The 21,659-nt window shown below is 44.6% G+C and overlaps 1 protein-coding gene across 2 annotated transcripts in view; it reads right to left on the bottom strand.

Annotated features, from left to right (window-relative positions):
- Positions 1 to 15,325: 15,325 nt before the first annotated feature.
- alg6 (ALG6 alpha-1,3-glucosyltransferase) overlaps positions 15,326 to 21,659 on the bottom strand; it is a 44,645-nt gene continuing 38,311 nt past the window's right edge. Inside the window, exons 12-14 of one of the 2 annotated variants that reach the window (XM_068037327.1) lie at positions 19,356 to 19,424; positions 17,270 to 17,468; positions 15,326 to 15,816 (exon numbers count right to left, since the gene is read on the bottom strand). In XM_068037327.1, coding sequence (XP_067893428.1) covers positions 15,619 to 15,816; positions 17,270 to 17,468; positions 19,356 to 19,424 — 466 coding nt within the window. In that variant the 3' untranslated portion in view covers positions 15,326 to 15,618. The remainder of the gene's footprint in view (positions 15,817 to 17,269; positions 17,469 to 19,355; positions 19,425 to 21,659) is intronic. The other variant, XM_068037328.1, reaches the window with a different exon arrangement.

Below are 21,659 nucleotides of genomic sequence, written 5' to 3' on the forward strand. Positions count from 1 at the left end.
ACATCTGCTCAGGATGTTCAGGGAGCAATTCTCCTACAGCTAGGAACAGCGTGGCGAACATCTCTGTTTCACTAAGGACATCCTCACTGAATCTGCCACATGCTGCAGTCGGAGTGAGGAGAGGATGGCATTGTCAGTAGCTGTTAAGGTGACTGTGGCGATGAACGTTTATTCTTCTGGCTCTTTCCAGGCTGTTGTAGGTGATATTTTCAACATTTCCCAGTTTACCATCCACTGTTGCATAAGTGGGTGGTGGGGGGTGTGGGCGGGGGGGAGGGGGAAGGGCGGTGAGGGATGTTAGAGAGCTGAATACATGTTATTCTTTCTTTCCAGAGAGAAGCAGGTGGAGCAAACATATGGCTTCATGAGGATTAGAGGTTTCCCCATGGTGCAGGGTGCTGCTGATCACGCACACATTGTTTTGTGGGTACCACATGTCAATTCTGCCCTATACTGAACTGAAAAGAATTCTACTGCCTCAAGGTCAAATTGGTGTGTGACTGTACTCAGTTTGTCATGCAGGTTAATGCCCAGTATCCTGACAGCAGTTATGATGCCTTCATTCTGTGGGGCAGTCTGCTGTGCCAGCTGCTTTTCAGCCACCATGACAAACCAAGGATGGCTACTGGTGACAAGGGCTATCCTTTTGATGACAGGGCTTATGACTCTGGTACGCAATCCATGCAGACATGGGCAGCATGCATACAACAATACAGCAGACCATTGAGTGCTTAAGCAATGTTTCTGCTGCCTGGACCGCTCTGGAGGAACTCGGCAATGTATGTGTCAAGATTCATGGTGGTCTACTGCATGCTGCACAACCTTGCCATCATGAGGGTACAATTCTTGCCACCAGCTATACGGTGATCAGCTGCAGAGGAGAAGTTGAGGGAGGAAGAGGAAGGGAGAAGGCAACCAACACAGGACCTTTCTGGCTGGGCTCCCCACGATCAATTCATCCAACTGTGATACTAGTAACCGCAATCCCAATTCCCATTCACCACCAGTCCCACACCTTACCTTCCCCATTACTGACCATCACAGTGTCTGCAGGCATCGTGGCAGCAGTCTGGGCTCACTGGCTGACAGGCAACACTCGCAGGGCGGGGTGGCAATGGTGGGACAATGAATACTGTCATCTTGAGAGGAGAGCAGGTTCTTTCTCCATGGGGCCACTGCCACTCCTCTGGGGTCATACATCAGCAATCCAACCCTACAGGATCCTTTGAACATTGTTATCTGCAGACATGTTGGCAGCAGTAAGTTGACCTTGCATGACTTCAGTCTGAGCTTCCACTGCAGTACCCAAGCATTGGGTGGCTTCTGCTAATGCTGCAATGGAAGCTGAGACTTCAGCCATGAGATGCAATATCATGGTTGGGTCTGCAAATGTGCTAAAAAAGTTGGCCACCATTTCCATGCTGGTAAAATGGGCTCCAAGCTCCCTGTGCCAAGTTGGTGCCAGACTCCTCCATGCTCATTGACATTGCCATCAGTCTTTCTGGCAGGCCTGCCAGTACACCAAGCATTTCTGTGTGCATAGCCATTATCTTTTTCTGTAGGCCGCTCCACCAAAGCTCTCACCCGAGTCCTCGGCAGCAGAATTCCTGTGTGATGTCGCCGTCTGGCGAGTTGGCACCTGTGCTATCATTTCCCCTGCTTTAGCTGCAGGCCACTATTGCCTGGTGGCTCACCAAGTGCAGATCCCGCCTCTAAGCTATCCTCTAAGATACGCACAGTGTTAGTATCTGAATTGGTGGCTGCGAGTGTGAGAGCAAGTGATGGCGTTTCTTCTTCATCTTCTACCTCTTGCTTTTCCATCACTGCCTGGCAGTGCAAGATGCGAGATGTGGGTGTGAGATTGCGGTAGTGTTAAGTGTGTGAGGGTGGGATGAAGCTATGAATGTTATGCATGAGTCATGATTTATAGTGATTGTTGGTAGATGAGTGATGGGGGTGCAGTGAATTGAACGTGTGTGAGACTAGTGGTGCAGTTAGTAGGGTATGGCATTTGAAGATCCAGTCACTGACCTTAACCACTCATGTGAGGTCATTAAACTTATTGCAGCACTGCATCCAGGTCCTCGGGGCTGGTCTCCCGGGTTTGACTACCACAGCTATCTGCTCCCACTATCTTCACAAAGTTTGTCTGGAAGGCCTCCTGTGGATAGATGGCATCTCTCCTCCTCTTCTTCTCCTGTAACAAGGCCTTCAGTGCAGTATCAGAAAAATCTTGGAGCTCACTCTCTTCCATTGTTAAGTGTTCCCCAGATCAAAATCACTTTTAGAATGACTTCCAGAACCTGCTCCAGCTCAATGCACCTCCCCTTTAAGAGGTGCAGCTGTCTTTAAGTAGCACAGGCTACCTTGAACTTGTGCGAGCCCACTCTCTCAATTTTGCACCCCCTGCTCAGGTGTGCAGCCATTCAACAGCAAGCTTAGCGCTTGTTGTATACTACAATCAAATAAATCAGCAGGCAGCATGAAGTTTGCATGCTACCTGCAGCAGAAGCAACAGGCCTGCTTTCAGGTCATGTCCAAGTGCACGGCCAGGATTTCCCACTCTTGGCTTATCATGTCCAGATTGTAATGAGTTCTTTATATGTTGTCTGATGCAGTATAAATGAGATGCGTGGAGTCCAGTTTGAAGATCTCAAACAGGTTTATTAACAGCTAGCAAGTATATACAGCAGAGCAAACTATTTACAGAACCTTCCTCTAGGTGTTACAGTTGCCTCGTGACTCAGGCTTGTAGTCACATGACCTCATTCTGGTACTCAGCTCATTAGCATACTAAGATCTTAAAGGGACATTACTCTGAAAGGCAATCTTACAACATCCCCTTTCTTTCCAAAGATAATCCTCATATGCTAAAAGTAAAAAACACATAAAATCAGATATCAAAATTTTTACACAGGTATAGAGATTATGAACTTTACACGTGCAGAAGCTGAAGAGTCCATATATCATTTTGATGGACTGACAACTGTTCCAGATCTGGTTATGGTATAACCTTCTGGGGATGTGGATTTCATTCTTGGCTGTTTTGGGGTTGCAGGCATGTTGTCAATGTGTTGGTTGTTGTGTCACACCCTTATCGTCGGAGTGTGTTCTTTCGAGTCTGCTATGTGCAATTGGAATATTGCACATTTGCCTTATTTGGCTTCGGTTCCTTCTCAACACTGCTCTGCTAGGTGTTGTAATCTCGTAGGACCTAGGCTCACTGCATACTTTGGGCACCTCTGCGGCTGTTCTCATTGTGGGGTGTATGACCCTGACATTTTGTCCTATGTTTAGCTGAGGTAGTTCTGCCCCTGCATGTCGGTCATGCACCGTGCTCATTCTCCCCTGTTTTTCAAGCACTGTCTCCTGCATTTCAGATAATTTGGACAGATGGTGGCTTGGCTGAGTCATCCACACTTGTCTGCCAAACATGATCTCTGCTGGTGATGGTAAGCCCATATCCATAAGTGTAGTTCTGAGGTGGAGCATGGCAACACGAAAATCTTGTTTCGTTGTCCTACACTTCAGGATAAGCGATTTGACTGTGCGAACCATTTGCTTGGCAAGACCATTACATCTAGGGTAATGTGGTGAGACGTCATATGGTTTCCACCCCATTTGGCACATATATCCCTGAAAGGTTTGCCCATATACTCTGGTCCATTGTCAGAAATGATTTAAAAACAAGAAATGCTGGAAATACTCAGCAGGTCTGTGGAGAGAGAAGCAGAGTTAACGTTTTGGGTCAGTGACCCTTGAAGAAACGTTAACTCTGCTTCTCTCTCCACAGATGCTGCCAGACCTGCTGAGTATTTCCAGCATTTCTTGTTTTTTTTTCAGATTTCCAGCATCCGCAGTATTTTGTTTTTATGTCAGAAATGATTTCTTCAGGTGCACTGATTAGACAGAATATGGCACTCAATGGTGTTCACAATGACCGTGTTTGGTGTCTTTTACCTATCTGACAATTGGAAATTTGGAGACATAATCAGTGACTAAGATAAAGTCATCTCCATTAACGGAAAATAGATCAAAGGCAATTTTGGACCAAGAGACTGAAGGAATCTCGTGTGGGTGTAGAGGTTCGTTGCGTTGTTGTGGCTGGTGGCTCTGGCATGCCTCACACATCCTCACTAACCTTTCAATGTCAATGTTGATCCCTCGCCGATAAACAGTGGCTCGTGCCAGTCGTCTTGTTTGCTCCATGCCCATATGGCCTTGGTGAAGTTGTCACAAGATGTCCTGTTGGAGCGCTTTGGGCACAATCACTTGTTTTCCCATGAAGGTGACACCTCTCGACATACTGAGTTCATCCCTATAAGGCCAAAAGCATCTGAGGGTTTCTGGCACATCTTTTACTGTCAGGCCAACCTTCTATGATGACTGTCCACAGTGCCATCAGTTGTGGATCACTGGCTGTTTCTGACTGTAGTTGGTCACATTTGTGCTGACCAAAATGCAATAAATCAATTTTGAGCACATTTTCCACCTCGATGTCCATGCTGTCTACTTGTAGATCTAGTGGAGCTTCTTCATTCTTGCTCAAGTTTGGTAATCTGCTCAGCGTATCCGACATGGCCATTTTGGTATCCAGTTTGTAGCAGATGTTGAAGTCGTACCCCTGTAATTGCACTAAGAGCCGCTGTAGTCGAGGTGGTGCACTTGTCAATGGTTTGCGCAAGATCATCTCCAGTGGTTTGTGGTCAGTTTCCATTGTGAACTGCTAACCGAACAGATAGGTGTGGAACCTTGTGATCCCAAACACCAGAGCAAGAGTTTCACGCTCTGTGTTTGAGTAATTGGATTGTACTGGAGATAAACATTTGGACCCGAATGCAATTGGTTTGCCATCCTGCAGGATGCATGTTCTTAGCCCTTTCTGTGAGGCGCCACTTCCAGGATTATATTCTTCCTTGGATCGTAGTACTGCAGGGTACTGACTATGCTTGTTTGAGGGACTTAAACATATGCTGATGGTCCTCCTGCCATACAGACAGCACTTTTTTCTTTAAGACCTCTCTCAGCGATGATGCTTTGTCAGAAAAATTTGGAATGTATGGTCCCAAGAAGTTGAAAAATCCAAGACATCTCTGGAGGTCTTCCTTGTCTTGTGGGGTAGGCATATGCCTTACATCTTCGATTTTGTCTGGGTCAGGACAGGTTCCGCAACCAGAATAGATGGAGCCAAAGAAACTGATCTGACTTACATTCACCTGGCACTTCTTGCTGTTAAAAATAAGCCCCTCACGATGAGCTACTGCCATCAGTGAATGAAGATTTCGATCATGTTCTTCTTTGGTTTTGCCCATTACCACAATGTCATCAGCAATGTATACAGTCAGGCACATTTTCCATAATTCCATCCATGTGCTGCTGAAACAGATCTTGACTGACAGATAAGCCAAAGGGAAGTCTCAGGAAGCAATATCTTCCAGATGGTGTTCTGAAGGTGGTGACTTCTCGAGATTCCTTAACTAGGTGTACCGACCAATATCCATGTTTAGCATTCAATGTGGAGAAGAATTTGGTTCCTGTGAGCTTGGGATCCATTTCCTCTAATGTCGGAATCTTGTGAGGGCATCTCTTTAGGGAGAGATATAAGATGCCTTGGATTTAGACAAACCCTGATTGCTCCATCCTTCTTCAGTACACATGTAATTGAGCTGCACCAGTCTGTGTGATGATGCACATGATGGATGATGCCATTGCGTTCAATGTCATCTAACTTATGCTTAAGCTTTTCTTGTAGGTGCAAACTACACTTTTTGGAAGGGTCAATTAATGGAATTGTATCCTCTCTGAGGTGCAATAGGGGATTGCCTTTGAAATCTCCTCTGGCGAAGAACCTGTCCGGTTACATTTGTTGTAGGTCGTCGATTGACTCAATGTGGGTACTCTTGGTCTCTTCTGCTGTAATGGGTGCCTTGGTGACCTCATTGTTGAGGTCCTTGCACGCTGGTAGTCCTGCCACTGCTGGTCCATTCGTGTCTACCAGGTAAAATATTTGTGGTTTCCATGCTGACTTACCATAGCTGCATTGCATTGTTAGTGTGCCACTGCAAGGAATGGGTGACCCATTGTATGCAGATAATTTTGCATTTGTTGGTTGTATCATTGATTTCCAATGACTCTGGTACATATCCTTCAGGATTTGGTCTGGTAGGATATTTGCACTGGCGCCGATGTCAATCTTAACCCTGAGTGTACGTTTGCCAGCTTTCTTTAGGCACATGGTGTTCATAGTGGTGAAAGCTTCCAGTTGTTTGAGTTCATCAACATGACATGAGGGGGGAGGCGGTGGCATAGTGGTATTATCACTGGACTAGTAACCCACAGACCCAGGGTATTGATCTGGGGACATGGGTTCAAATCCCACCACAGCAGAAGGTGGAATTTGAATTTAATTAATAAATCTGGAATTAAAAGCTAGTCTAATGATGGCCATGAAACCATTGTCGATTGTTGTAAAAACCCATCTGGTTCACTAATGTCCTTTAGGGAAGGAAATCTGCTGTCCTTACCTGGTCGGGCCTACATGTGACTCCAGACCCACAGCAATGTGGTTAACTGTTATATGCCCTCTGAAATGCCCTAGCAAGCCACTCAGTTGTACCGAACCGCTACGAAGTCAATAAAAAGGAATGAAACTGGACGGACCACCCGGCATTGACCTAGGCACCAGAAATGACAACGGCAAACCCAGCCCTGTCACCCTGCAAAGTCCTCCTCACTAACATCTGGGGTCGTGCCAAAGTTGGGAGAGCTGTCCCACAGACTAGTCAAGCAACAGCCTGACATAGTCATACTCACGGAATCATACCTTACAGACAATGTCCCAGACACTGCAATCACTATCCCTGGGTATGTCCTGTCCCACCGGCAGGACAGACCCAGCAGAAGTGGCAGGACAGTGGTCTACAGTAGGGAGGGAGTTGCCCTGGGAGTCCTCAACATCGACTCTGGACCCCATGAAGTCTGATGGCATCAGGTCAAACATGGGCAAGGTAACCTCCTATTGATTACCACCTACTGCCCTCCCTCACCTGATGAGTCAGTACTCCTCCATGTTGAACACCACTTGGAGGAAGCACTGAGAGTGGCAATGGCACAAAATATACTCTGGGTGGGGGACTTCAATGTCCATCACCAACAGTGGCTCGGTAGCACCACTACTGACCGAGCTGGCCGAGTCCTAAAGGACATATCTGCTAGACTGGGTCTGCGGCAGGTGGTGAGAGAACCAACAAGAGGGAAAAACAGACTTAACCTTGTTCTCACCAATCTGCCTGCCGCAGATGCTTCTGTCCATGACTGTATTGGTAGGAGTGACCTCCGCACAGTCCTTGTGGAGACGAAGTCCCGCCTTCACACTGAGGATACTGTCCATCGTGTTGTGTGGCACTATCACTGTGCTAAATGGGATAGATTTCGAACAGATCTAGCAATGCAAAACTGGGCATCCATGAGACGCTGTGGGCCATCAGCAGCAGCAGAATTGTACTCAACCACAATCTGTAACCTCATGGCCTGGCATATCCCCCACTCTACCAATACCATCAAGCCAGGAGAGCAACCCTGGTTCAATGAAGAGTACAGGAGGGCATGCCAGGAGCAGCACCAGGCATACCTCAAAATGAGGTGTCAACCTGGTGAAGCTACAACCCAGGACTACTTGCATGCCAAACTGCATAAGCAGCATGCAATAGACAGAGCTAAGCGATCCCATAACCAATGGATCCTGCCACATCCAGCCGTGAATGGTGGTGAACAATTAAACAACTAACTGGAGGAGGTGGCTCCACAAATATCCCTATCCTCAATGATGGGGGAGCCAAGCTCATCAGTGCGAAAGATAAGGCATTTGCAACAATCTTCAGCCAGAAGTGCCGAGTTGATGATCCATCTCGGCCCCCTCCTGAAGTCCCCAGCAATACAGATGCCAGACTTCAGCCAATTCGATTCACTCCGCGTGATATCAAGAAACGACTGAAGGCACTGGATACCACAAAGGCTGTGGGTCCTGACAATATTCTGGCAATAGTACAGAAGACCTGTGCTCCAGAACCTGTCGCACCCCTAGCCAAGCTGTTCCAGCATAGCTACAACGCTGCCATCTACCCGGCAATGTGGAAAATTGCCCAGGTATGTCCTGTACACAAAAAGCAGGATAAGTCCAACCCGGCCAATTACGGCCCCATCAGTCTACTCTCAATCATCAGCAAAGTGATGGAAGGTGTCATCACCAGTGCCATCAAGCAGCACTTGCTTAGCAATAACTTGCTCAGTGATACCCAGTTTGGGTTCCGCCAGGGCCACTCAGCACCTCACCTCATTACAGCCTTGGTTCAAACATGGACAAAAGAGCTGAACTCAAGAGGTGAGGTGAGAGTGACTGCCCTTGACATCAAGGCAGCATTTGACCAAGTATGGCATCAAGGAGCTCTAGCAAAACTGGAGTCAATGGGAATCAGGAGGAAAACTCACTGCTGGTTAGAGTTATACCTAGCGCAAAGGAAGATGGCTGTGAATGTTGGAGGTCAATCATCTGAGCTCCCCAGGACATCACTGCAGGAGTTCCTCAGGGTAGTGTCCTAGGCTCAACCATCTTCAGCTGCTTCATCAATGACCTTCCTTCAATCATAAGGTCAGAAGTGGGGATGTTCGCTGATGATTGCACAATGTTCAGCACCATTTGCGACTCCTCAAATACTGAAGCAGTCCGTGTAGAAATGCAGCAAGACCTGGACAATATCCAGGTTTGGGCTGATAAGTGGCAAGTAGCATTCACGCCACACAAGTGCCAGGCAATGACCATCTCCAACAAGAGAGAACCTAACCATCTCCCCTTGACATGCAATGGCATTACCATCACTGAATCCCCCACTATCAACATCCTAGGGGTTACCATTGACCAGAAACTGAACTGGAGTAGCCATATAAATACTGTGGCTACAAGAGCAGGTCAGAGGCTAGGAATCCTGCAGCGAGTAACCCACCTCCTGACTCCCAAAGCCTGTCCACAATCTACAAGGCACAAGTCAGGAGTGTGATGGAATACTCTCCACTTGCCTGGATGGGTGCAGCTCCAACAACACTCAAGAAGCTCGACACCATCCAGGACAAAGCCGCCAGCTTGATTGGCACGCCATCCACAAACATTCACTCCCTCCACCACCGATGCACAGTGGCAGCAGTGTGTACCATCTACAAGATGCACTGCAGCAACGCACCAAGGCTCCTTAGACAGCACCTTCCAAACCCGCGACCTCTACCAACTAGAAGGACAAGGGCAGCAGATGCATGGGAACATCACCACCTGCAAGTTCCCGTCCAAGTCACACACCATCCTGACTTGGAACTATATCGCCGTTCCTTCACTGTCGCTGGGTCAAAATCCTGGAACTCCCTTCCTAACAGCACTGGGGGTGTGCCTACCTCACATGGACTGCAGCGGTTCAAGAAGGCAGCTCACCACCACCTTCTCAAGGGCAATTAGGGATGTGCAATAAATGGTGGCATAGCCAGTGATGCCCACTTCCCATGAATAAATTAAAAAAAAGTCAGGTTCAAAATGTGGAACGCCAGTTCGTCTTCTAGTCTCAAGTCTATTTTGCTGTGAACTTTGTGTATCAGCTTGCATTTACACAGGTCTCTGGGACTTTCCTTGCTGCTGTTGCCCTGTTGCTGTGCCTGTTGTCTGTTTGTTTGTCTCCTACTGTGATTTCTGGCTGCGTCTTTGGAGCCAGAGTTCTTGCATAGGTGGGCCCAGTGTCTTTTTGTACCGCACGCCTTGCACAGGTCTTGAAATGCAGGACAACTTCGCAGTGAACACTTACCACACAGCTTGCTTGCTCTTTTTAACCTGGTTATTGTGCCGATACTGTTGGCTGCGCCTAGTGCTTGCAGGTTCTGTTGTCTAGCTATAATGGTTTCATATTTCCTGCCATCTTCTAGCAGCACATCCCCAAGAGGGCTTTCTGAAACACTTCAATGTATGTTGGTACAACCAGCTGCTCCATTAATTGCTCTGACATCACAGTTTCTGAGAAATCACATTCGTCGCCCTTACGACATCTACTGAAAAACTGGTCTATTGATTCCTGTGGCTGTTGCCTGTAGGACATCAATTCCAGGCGATGAATTCTAAAATTCACTCAATCAGGGCTGATCCTCTAGCACTTCCAATATCTTTGTGGATCTTTCTGGTCTTCTTCAGATAAGCCAGAGGTATTGATTATCGTTTTCAAAGCTGTTTCACCTGTGGTCTTCAAACTTAGACTCTATCTTCTCACCACAGCTGTCAGCATATAATGAGTTCTTTATGTTGTCTGATGCAACATAAATGAGATGCATGAAGTCCAGTTTGAAGATCTCAAACAGGTTTATTAGCTTACAAATTTATACAGTACAGAGCAAACTATTTACAGAACCTTCCTCTAGGTGTTACAGTTGCAGAGTGACTCAGGCTTGTAGTCACATGACTGCATCCTGGTACTCATCTCATTAGCATACTAAGATCTTAAAGGGACATCACTCTTAAAGGCAATCATATAACACAGATCTCCACCTGACCACAAACATTTTGACTCATTTTGATCCTGGTAAAAATATTTTTAAAAACATAGCTTATAAAATTGTAAAAGACAAAGTCAGTCAGCAGGAAAGGAAGATGCATGAAAAACAGACATACACACTGACACAATGAGAAACATAACTAAGAGAAAAGATACAAATGGAAGGACAGGCATAAGAAGGGTGAGTGTCAGGCAGGGAGAGACATATAGAAACAGCGAAAAAAAAGAATAAAAGGCAGCGAGTGGAAAAAAGAGATGCAGGAACAGAGAATTTTAACTTTTGTCTGTGAGCAATGCTGGGGAGATTAACTAATTTGTATACAAAACCAATGATGGAAGAAATTACCTCTGTTGACTTTGCCTGAGAGTTAAAGGTAACACTTTGATTTAAACTGGAAGGAGTCTTGGGGGAAAATAAAACATTTGTTGCCTTTTTAAGGTTTCCAGTCCAGTGGAAAGTGGAAGCCAGCAATAGCAACATTGATGGGAAGATGTTGTTTGCCTCTTAGGGTAGCTACTTTGCTGAATGTATTTTTTCAAGATTATCTATCAGACGGAAGGAGTCCTAAATTGTCTGTCTCCATTGGGACAGGATATATATTTTTTTAAAACTACATTTTAAGTAGGTATTGGAGAACAACACTATTTCCCCTCTCCATCCTATTTTCTTTCTCCTTTCATTACATACAAAAGAACACTGATATTCATGACAGCCAATGATTGGTTATTGCAGTAGGATTGCAGCCTGTTTGACAGCTGGCATTTCTGAGATCCAGTTTCCAGTTGTGTACCAGGTGGATCATATAACTCTCACTTTATCACCCTTGGAGGCCAACTGAAAGACAAAGTGAAAAGAAAACCCACCCAAACACAAAACTAATGTTTTTCTACTGCAGTAACAACTTGGAATAGATGGCCTGAGTGAACGTGAGGGAGAACGAGCCGCTGGGGTTCAAGATCACTGCCATTTCTTCTGAGCATTCTTGAGCTGCTTAGCAACTGTGACCCTTGCCAAACACGTGATTGAGAAGAGATTTTCATTGCATTGCCCTCGAGGTGTCCCATTCAATGTATTGAGAATGTCATTCGTTCAGAATGTCATGAATGTCATTTTCCAGTACAGCTGGAGGAGGCGAAGAATCTTGCCCACCTCATGGTAGTGCTGTTTTCCAAATTCCAAAACCCATTAAAATACAAATAAACCACTGAGGAGAAGTGAGAAAGCAGGTGGGAATGTGTGGCCTTCAGGAACTTGACATCTTCATTTTATTTAAACGTTTGTGAATGGATTTATTGTTTTCACTATTAGTATTATATTTTACATTTATTTCTCGGTGCATAGGACATGTTACAAGAACTCCACATTCAAGGCGGCTTTAGTTTGTCAGTCAGCAGTTTATTTTATATATTACATAAATATATATGAATTATATATTTTATAATATAAACTGCTGACAATGACAAAAACAGATTATGTATTTCAAGTTCTACGTGGAGAAATTTTCCACATTGATTTCAACCAACAACTTAACTGGATATTCTAATTAACTTTCCATATTAGCACAACTTCTCAATTTTTTTCTTCTGCGTTATTTCTCAACATCTCTCACCTTGTAGAACGCTAATTGAGGACTTAACACTTCCTAGTCTGTGCTTCTTGTATCAGCATTAATCAGGTACAGCATCGGAAAGATGCAGAATAATGTTCCCTCTGCTCCAACGAGTCTCAATTGCAGAAGAACGTCCCAGTGCAGCACATTTCCACTCTAGTCATCCTGTAACCGCTTAGAGATTGCCAACTTAGCCGACAGTTACCTGCAATGGGCTGATGCCCACTGATTTGAGAACATGCAAACAGTTATGTGTGTGAATTCTCCAATGGCTCACTTGGCAAGGGTTACATGGAATTGAGTTGAGCTACATGAACCAGAAGGTGCCATGTTTAACTCAACACATGTCGAATTAGTCGATTTCAGCCTGAATAGCAGTAGGGGCACTAACAAAACTCTGCTTGAATGGAAAAAGGGGTTCCCATTCCCATTAATTCCTGTTAGATAACATATACATGTAAATCTCGATTACCCAGATAGGACTTGGCTATGGTACTCTAATAACATAAATGGCTAGACTCACATGAAATGTTACGTCTTGGGTGAAGATAGTGAAGGAGGCACAACACCACAGCTGGAGTAGACATTTTCAGGAGAAAGTAAAAAAAAAAAACTGACAAATATGCAGATGATGTGCACAGAAAAAACAAACTGAATGACCAACATTCTTCACAAAATGCTGAAGATCCAGGGGGATGGGGGGGGGGGGGGGGGGTGGTGGGGGGCAGTGGGGAGGGCGAAAATTCAGTCACGTCACTTTAGAGTTATATTTTCTCATCATAGAGTGGTTACAGTGAAGGAGGCCGCCATTTGGCATCATGTCCGTGCTGCCTCTCAGAGCAACTTAGCCATTCCCACTCCCCTGCCTTTTCCCTGTAGCCCTGCAGATCTTCGCTCTTCAGGTAGTTAACCAATTCTCTTTTGAAAGCCACGATTGAATCTGCCTCCACCACACTCTCAGGTCGTGCATTTCAGATCCTAATCACTCACTGCATAAAAAAAAAATTATCATGTTGCTGCTGGTTCTTTCGCCATTAACCTTATATCGGTGTCCTTTAGTTCTTGATCCTTCTGCCAATGGTAACAGTCTCTCCCTATCTACTCTGTCCAGACCCCTCATGATTTTGAGCATCTGTCAAAACTCCTCTCAACCTTCTCTTCTCCAAAGAAAGGAGCTCCAGCTTCTCCAATCTGTCCACGTAACTGAAGTCCCTCATCCCTAGAACAATTCTTGTGAATCTTTTCTGCACCATCTCTAATGCTTTCACAACCTTCCTAAAGTATGGTGCCCAGAATTGGAGGCAATACCCTTGTTTTTGTACTCTATGCCTCTATTTATAAAGCCCAGGAACCCATATGCCTTTTTAACCACTTTCTCAACCTGCCCTGCCACCTTCAATGATTTGTGCACATATGCCCCCAGGTCTCTTTGCTCCTGCACTCCCTTTATAATTGTACCCTTTTATCATTCTTCCCATCAAAATGTACGACTTCCCATTTCTCTGTATTAAATCTGTCATGTGTCTGCCCATTCCACCAGCCTTTTTTTTTATTCATTCAGGGATGTGGGCATCACTGGCTAGGGATATTTCCTATCCCTAATTGCCCTTGAGAAGGTGGTGGTGAGCTGCCTTCTTGAACTGCTGCAGTCCATTTGGGGTAGGCATACCCACAGTGCTGTTAGGAAGGGAGTTCCAGGATTTTGACCCAGCGACAGTGAAGAAACGGCGATATAGTTCCAAATCAGGATGGTGTGTGACTTGGAGGGGAACTTGCAGGTGGTGGTGTTCCCATGTATTTGCTGCCCTTGTCCTTCTAGTTGGTAGAGGTCGCGGGTTTGGAAGGTGCTGTCTAAGGAGCCTTGGTGCATTGCTGCAGTGCATCTTGTAGATGGTACACACTGCTGCCACTGTGCATCGGTGGTGGAGGGAGTGAATGTTTGTAGATGGGGTGCCAATCAAGCAGGCTGCTTTGTCCTGGATGGTGTTGAGCTTCTTGAGTGTTGTTGGAGCTGCACCCATCCAGGCAAGTGAAGGGTATTCCATCACACTCCTGACTTGTGCTTTGTAGATGGTGGACAGGCTTTGGGAGTCAGGAGGTGAGTTACTCGCCTCAGGATTCCTAGCACCTGACCTGCTCTTGTAGCCACAGTACTTATATGGCTACTCCAGTTCAGTTTCTGGTCAATGGTAGCCCCTAGGATGTTGATAGTTGGGGATTCAGCGATGGTAATGCCGTTGAATGTCAAGGGGAAATGGTTAAATTCTCTCTTGTTGGAGATGGTCATTGCCTGGCACTTGTGTGGCACGAATGTTACTTGCCACTTATCTGCCCAAGCCTGGATATTGTCCAGGTCTTGCTACATTTCTACACGGACTGCTTCAGTATCTGAGGAGTCACGAATGGTGCTGAACATTGTGCAATCATCAGCGAACATCCTCACTTCTGACCTTATGATTGATGGTAGGTCATTGATGAAGCAGCTGAAGATGGTTGAGCCTAGGACACTACCCTGAGGAACTCCTGCAGTGATGTCCTGGAGCTCAGATGTTCTCTTAAAGTCCATCACTTACCGCCTCACAGTTCACAATATTTCCAAGTTTTGTGCCATCATAAAATTTTGCACACCCAAGTCTAGGTCATTAATATAGATCAAGAAAAGCAGTGGTCCCAAAACTGACCCCTGGGGAATCCCATAAGATTATGTCCTCCGGTTGAAAAACAACCGTTCAGCAGTATTCTACGTTTCCTGTCACTCCGCCAACAGCGTATCCATGCCTACGCTGTTCCTTTTATTCCATGAACGTCAACTTTGCTGACAAGCCTGTTACGTGGCACTTTATCAAATGCTTATGGAATGGGCATCATCCTTTTGTTTCTTCACCTCCTCTCGAAGATAGTGGCTGATGCTAGGGTATAGTTATCGCTAGTTGTCATTTGGCCTTAATTATCTTGTGCAAGTGTATAAGCTTGAACAATGAGTGGCAACAGAATAGTAATCATAGGAGCATCACATGCAAACTCAAATCCACTCACCAGATGTTGAAACACATGCACTTTCCAGCTACAGTCACTGGATAGTAATCAAGAGCAAGAATCTTGCCTGATTTCTTGCTACCTTAAACCAAAAGATACTGTGCCCAAATGTAGCAACCCAATGATTGGCCTGGCTAAGATTAACTAGCTCAGCACAGACCCAGGATCCCTAGCTCAGCTATATATCACATGGCACATTTGCCATGTGATCCATTAAGGCAGCTACTGTATAGATATTTTTTAAAAATGAGTTTTTGGCATTTGTATTTAAAACAGCAGCTTTTATTTACTGTAATAAAAACAAGAAACGCTGGAAATACTCAGCAGGTCTGGCTTTACTTTACTGTACTTTGCAGACAATATAATTAATTCCTAGGTTTGCAATGACTTGTCCTTTACTTCACTTTTTGTTGATGCTTCTTGTAGACAGGCTCTGATAGATGCAGAATGTTGAAGTACATCAGAAAGATCAAGAAGTGGATGCAGGAAAATAGGGACACCAGGACCGGGAATAAATCTGGCAGTTGTGGGGGAGGAACGAGCATTGCACTCATCAAACTAAGTGTTGCCATGGCAATTACAGATAGAAGGAACTGTAGGAATAAAAGAAAAAGCAATTTTTTCATATATTTTAAGTCACATTTTTCAGTACATCTTTTGGTTTTTACAACTGTAAAGCCCAAATATTAGAACACACTAATGCTTTCTAAATTTGCAAACATAATATCCTGTATACTTTTCATTCTCCCTGCATCCTTACTTTGTTGTAATGCTCAACAAGCATCTTCTACTTTGGCTCAAAATTTCCCAGGATGCCATAACTGTGGAACTACTTGCCTTTCAGTTTTTCTTTCTACAATCCACAGACTGTTAAAATCTAAGTTTGTTACCCAAGCATTTGTCTGATATATTTTGCCTTCTCTGGCGCCTTTTTAACCTTGGTGGTGTCTTGCACCACTGATCTTGTACCTTCACCTGGGCTTTTAAATGAAAGAAAAAAAATAAAAACTGTTCTCTAAATGTGATTTGTTTTTTGATGATAGCTCATTGGGTAGCAATCTCACCTGAGGTCAGAAGGTTGTGGGTTCAATTCCCACTCCAGAGACTTGAGCACAAAAGTCTAGGCTGACACTCCAGTGCAGTACTGAGGGAGTGCTGCATTGTCACAGGTGCTGTCTTTCAATTGAAACATTAAACGGAGGCCCTGCCTGTCTAGTGGATGTAAAAGATCCAATGGTACTATTTCGAAGATCAGCAGAGTTCTCCCTGCTGTCCTGGCCAATATTTATTCTTCAACAAATATAAAAGAAAACAAATGATTTGGTTATTGTCTCAATGCAGTTTGTGGGACTTTGCTCTGTGCAAATTGGACGCCGCACGTCCCACATTAAAAAAAGTGACTACACTTCAGATGTACTTCAACGGCTGCACAGTGCTTTGAGACGTCCTGAGATCATGAAACGTACAATATCAATGCAAATCTTTCCTTCTTTCATTTTCTCCCAATGTTCCATCTTCTACTACAGCCATCTCGACAGCTTTTTAAAGTAGGATTGCCAGTTTAGTATTAGCTTATGCCACCTGCTGGGCCGTTCTGGGCTGTGGATTCATAACTAGCAGAACTGGGCTAAAATGTCTTCAGATTCATCTCATGGAAAGTCCTGTTTACAAATCATCAAGATGTAGAATGTCAAATTGGGAAATTAAATGTTTGACCCCACTTTTGTCACTAGTGCTAATATTAAGCATTTTCCCATTAATTACTACTTCGATTATACGCAATGTAAAGTTCTTGCTTCTCTGCCTCATCAATATAACTTCAACCTTACAAAAGCACTGCGTTGCAATATTTTCCATTTGCTGCACCAGCCACCCTTGTGGCCAATTTAGTGATTATTTAACCTCCAATTATCCAATTGCTGTAAGCTGGATCTGAACCCAGATCCCAGAGGTGGCCAGGTTAGGTGTGATTCCACTGTTCTAATGTTTCACACTTGAAAACAAATTTGAAAACAGTGATTTTTCAAAAAGCCATTATTTACTTACTGAAAATTTTGCAAGATGTGGTGGAATTGTAAAGTGTGGAATGTACTGCCTCACACCCTGGAATAATGGTTCGAGTTGCAGATCCTTCAATGACACTCTTTCAAATGCTGACAACAACTTTGTTGTGACGAGGAGGAAAGCCAAAGTGGTAACAGTGTAAGGAAGGAGCAGCCCATCCTTCAACAACAGGGGAAACATGCTGCAAGGATACAACAAAATAAAGAAGTTAGAAGCTTCATTCCTATTCAGTAGCACCACAAGAAATATGAAATTCGTTAAGTTAAAACTACATCCTTGGACTTAGTATTGACATCTAAAGATTAACAACATTGATATTAGCACTAATGGTTCTCTTTAATGGACATATGGTAAGAAGGCCAATAAGTTGGGCTGATCTATGAATTAGGGATAAGCTTATTGGGCATTTCTCCCCAAAAAATTGGGTGGTGTCCAAGGCTTAATGAGTAACAAACAAATGATATTTATATAGCACCTTTAACTTAATAAAACATCCCAAGGCGCTTCATGGGAGCATAAAAAGCAAAATATGATACCAAGCCACATAAGGAGATATTAGGTCAGATGACCAAAAGCTTGGTCAAAGAGGCAGGTTTTAAGGAGTATCTTAAAAGAGAAAAGCGAGGCGGAGAGATGTAGGGAGGGTATTCCAGAGCTTGGGACCAAGGCAACTGAAGGTGAAGCCACCAATGGTGGAGCGATTAAAATCAGGGATACACAAGAATTCAGAATTAGAGTGCAGATATCTTGGAGGGTTGTGGGGCTGGAGGAGATTACAGAGGTAGGGAGGGGCGAGGCCATGGAGGAATTTCAAAACAAGGATGAGAATGTTAAAATCAAGATGTTGCTTGACCAGGAGCCAATGTAGGTCAGCAAGCAGAGGGGTGATGGAGGAAGAGGGCTTGGTGAGAGTTAAGACATGGGCAGTAGAGTTTTGGATGACCTCAAGTTACCGGAGAGTCAGAACGTAGGAGACCAGCCAGCAGTACGCTGGAATAGTCAAGTCTAGAGGTAACGAAGGCATGAGCTGAGAAGGGGGGGGGGGGGGGGGGGGGGATGTTATGGAGGTGGAAATAGACAGTCTTAGTGATGGCATGAATGAGGCCTGAAGCTCATCTCAGGGTCAAATGTGACAGCAAGGTTGCGAACAGACTGGCTTAATCTCAGACTATTACCAGGGAGAGGGATGAGTTGGGTGCTAGGGAATGGAGTTTGGAGCAGGGACCAAAAACAATGGCTTCAGTCTTCTCAATATTTACCCAGAGGAAATTTCTGCTCATCCAGTACTGAATGTCGGATAAGCAGTTTGATAATTTAGCAACAGCGGAGGAGTCAAGAAAAGCAATGGTGAGGTAGAGCTGAGTGTGAAAACTAACACTGTGCTTTTGGATGATGTCGCCGAGGGGTAACACGTGGACGAGAAACAGGAGGCAGCCATGGATAGATCCTTGGGGGACACCAGTCGTAACAGTGCGGGAGCAGGAAGAGAAGCCATTGCAAGTGATTCTCTGGCTACAATTAGACAGGAACCAGGTAAGAGCAGTCCCACCCAACAGGACGATAGTGGAAGGGTGTTGGAGGAGGATGAAGTGGTCAACCATGTCAAAGACTGCAGACAGGTTGAGAAGGACGAGGAGGGTAAGTTTACCTTTGTCACTGTCACATAGGATGTAATTTGTGACTTTGATTAGCGTTGTTTTGGTACTGTGGCAGGGGCGGAAACCTGATTGGAGGGATTCAAACATGGAGTTCCGGGAAAGATGGGAACGGATTTGGAAAGTGACAACGTGTTCAAGGTCTTGCAGACATTCAAATGACTTTTAGCACAAGCTTTGGAAACACGGTGGTACAAATACATTAGGAATGTTTAAAAGAAAAATGTGACAGATATTTACTAAAACCACAAACAAGGGACAAGATTTACAGAGAGTATTTTTAAATCATGTGTTCCTTGTCACTTTAAACAGGGACGGAAATCGAGAAACACTTGTAAGGTAAGGCCTAAGCACTTACACAGAATCTTAGTTAGTCTCTATACAGAGATTTGACACAAAAAAGCTGACCTTACCTAAAAGTTGACACGAGCAAAAACCAAGTTGCCATGAAAGGGATTTCATGTAGAAGCAATAATACAGGTCTGAAAACAAACCAAATAAAAGCTACATGAATGAAGATTTGCACAGAGATGGTCTGAAATATGAGCAAGGAATATGTGGGTAAACACAATGCCTTGTGTGGTACAGAGCCATATAAAACAGGAAGGTAGGAAGTTTGATCCCAGTATGTATTCCTTTAGCTGACCTCAATCAGGGCAGTGGTAGTCTCAATATTTTGGGTAGGGTGAGGAGCATGAACCCAGCTGAAAAGTGTCTATATTTTAACTGGGTTGGGCTCTATTGTCATGTCCTCACGGTCAAGTATTGACATTCACTATCTGACAAATAACCTTTCATTCTCTATGTGTTGAGCAACCTCTTCACACTTAAATTATAGAATGGTTACAGCACAGACATTGGCAATTCAGCCCGACATATCTGTACCAGCTCTCTGCAAGAGGAACTCAGCTCGTCCCACTCCCCCGCCCTGCAATTTCTCTGTCTTCAGGTGCTTATCCAATTCCCTTTGGAAACCCACGATTGATCTGCCTCCATCACATTGTCGGCAGTGCATTCCAGATCCTAACTACTCACTGTGTAAAAGAGTTTTCCCTCATGTCACCATTGGTTGTTTTGCCATTCACCTTATATCGACGTCCTCTGGTTCTCGATCCTTCTGCCAATGGGAACAGTTTCTCCCTATCAACTGTGTCCAGATCTGTCATGATTTTGAACACCTCTATCAAATCTCCTCTCAACCTTCTCTTCTCCAAAGAAAACAGCCCCAGCTTCTCCAATCTGTCCATGTAACTAAAGTCCCACATCCCTGGAACCATTCTCTTTTCTGCACTGGTAAAATAGAGGGGAGCTGAGTTAGGATGGCTCCCAATGCACATTGTAAAGCCTTTACATCCTTCCTAATGCCAGAGTCTCCCTGTCTGTGAAGGCCTTTGTCAACCCAATTCTTGAAGATACGATCCATTTAGCACTGAATGGGCTAAGCTGACTAGCCTAGTTGCTAGGTTTATCCTTGCACCCTTTTTTGGACAAGGTTGTAACATTTGCCTTTCACCAGTCCTCTGGTACCACTCCTGTATCTAAGGAAAACTGGAAGATTATGGACAGTGGCTCTGCAATTTGCAACCTTACTTCCCTCAGTATCCTTGGACAAATCCCATCCAGTCCTGGTTACTTATTAACGTTTCAGTACAGCCAGCCTAATACATCCTCTTCATCAAATTTTAGTCCAGTGTCTCAACTACCTCCCTCTTTCACTACGACTTTGGCAGCATCTTCCTCCTTGGTAAAGACAGGTGCAAAGTCGTCATTTAATACCTCAACCATGCCCTCTGCCTCCATGGAAGATCCCCTTTTTGGTCCCTATTCAGCCCCATCCTTCCTCTTACTACCCTTTTACCATTTATATGTCTATAGAAGACTTTTAGATTCCATTTTATGTTAGCTGCCAGTCTCTTCTCGTACTTGCTATCTGGACAAGAATGACCAACTGGAAGAGGTAGAGTCCCATTAGCATCACTTGACTGTGCCCCAGAACCCATCAGAAGTAGAGAAAATATGTAACTTCCTACTAATTTTATCCCCCCTCTGCCCCTTTCCAGAAGCCTTATTGCTGAGGAAAAATTTCAGGAAGGCTAGAAAGTGTACATTACTGAGCATTAGCTTGGTTCAGTTGGTAGTGCCCATGCCTCAGTCAAAAGCTTGTGGATTCAAGTCCACTCAAAAAATTGAGCAGATGATCTAGGCTGATATGCCAATGCAGTAGAGAGAATGCTGCACTGAGGTGCTATCCTTCAGATGGATGTTGAATTGAGGGACTCTTCTTCCAATGGTTCAAGTGGAAGTTAATGATCCAATGGAACTACAAAACGTTCTTCAGGTGCCGTGGTCAACGTTCCACCCTCAAAACAGATTAATCGGTTATTCATCGTGTTCCTTTGAAAGATCATCTTGCACACAAAATGGCTGCTACATTTGGCTACATAACAAGACACAGCATTTCAAAATACCTCTTAGTACATGAAGTGCTTAAGATATTTCTAAGATGGAATGAGGTGGCATCCAAATACAAGCCCCTCCCCCAGGTTGAATCAGCTGTCTACACTCTGACTGAGCTCACATGTGATGAATGGACACTTAAGTAAAACATCAGTGAGAGGCTGATTCCTATTGAACCATACCCCAGCGAAAGTCAGTGCCTTCAGGAAGGGAGGGAGAAAATTAGAACAAAAAATATATAATTTTAAAATAAGAAATTG

The sequence above is a fragment of the Heterodontus francisci genome, chromosome 8, assembly GCF_036365525.1.
Source record: "Heterodontus francisci isolate sHetFra1 chromosome 8, sHetFra1.hap1, whole genome shotgun sequence".
In the NCBI taxonomy this organism is placed as follows: domain Eukaryota; kingdom Metazoa; phylum Chordata; class Chondrichthyes; order Heterodontiformes; family Heterodontidae; genus Heterodontus; species Heterodontus francisci.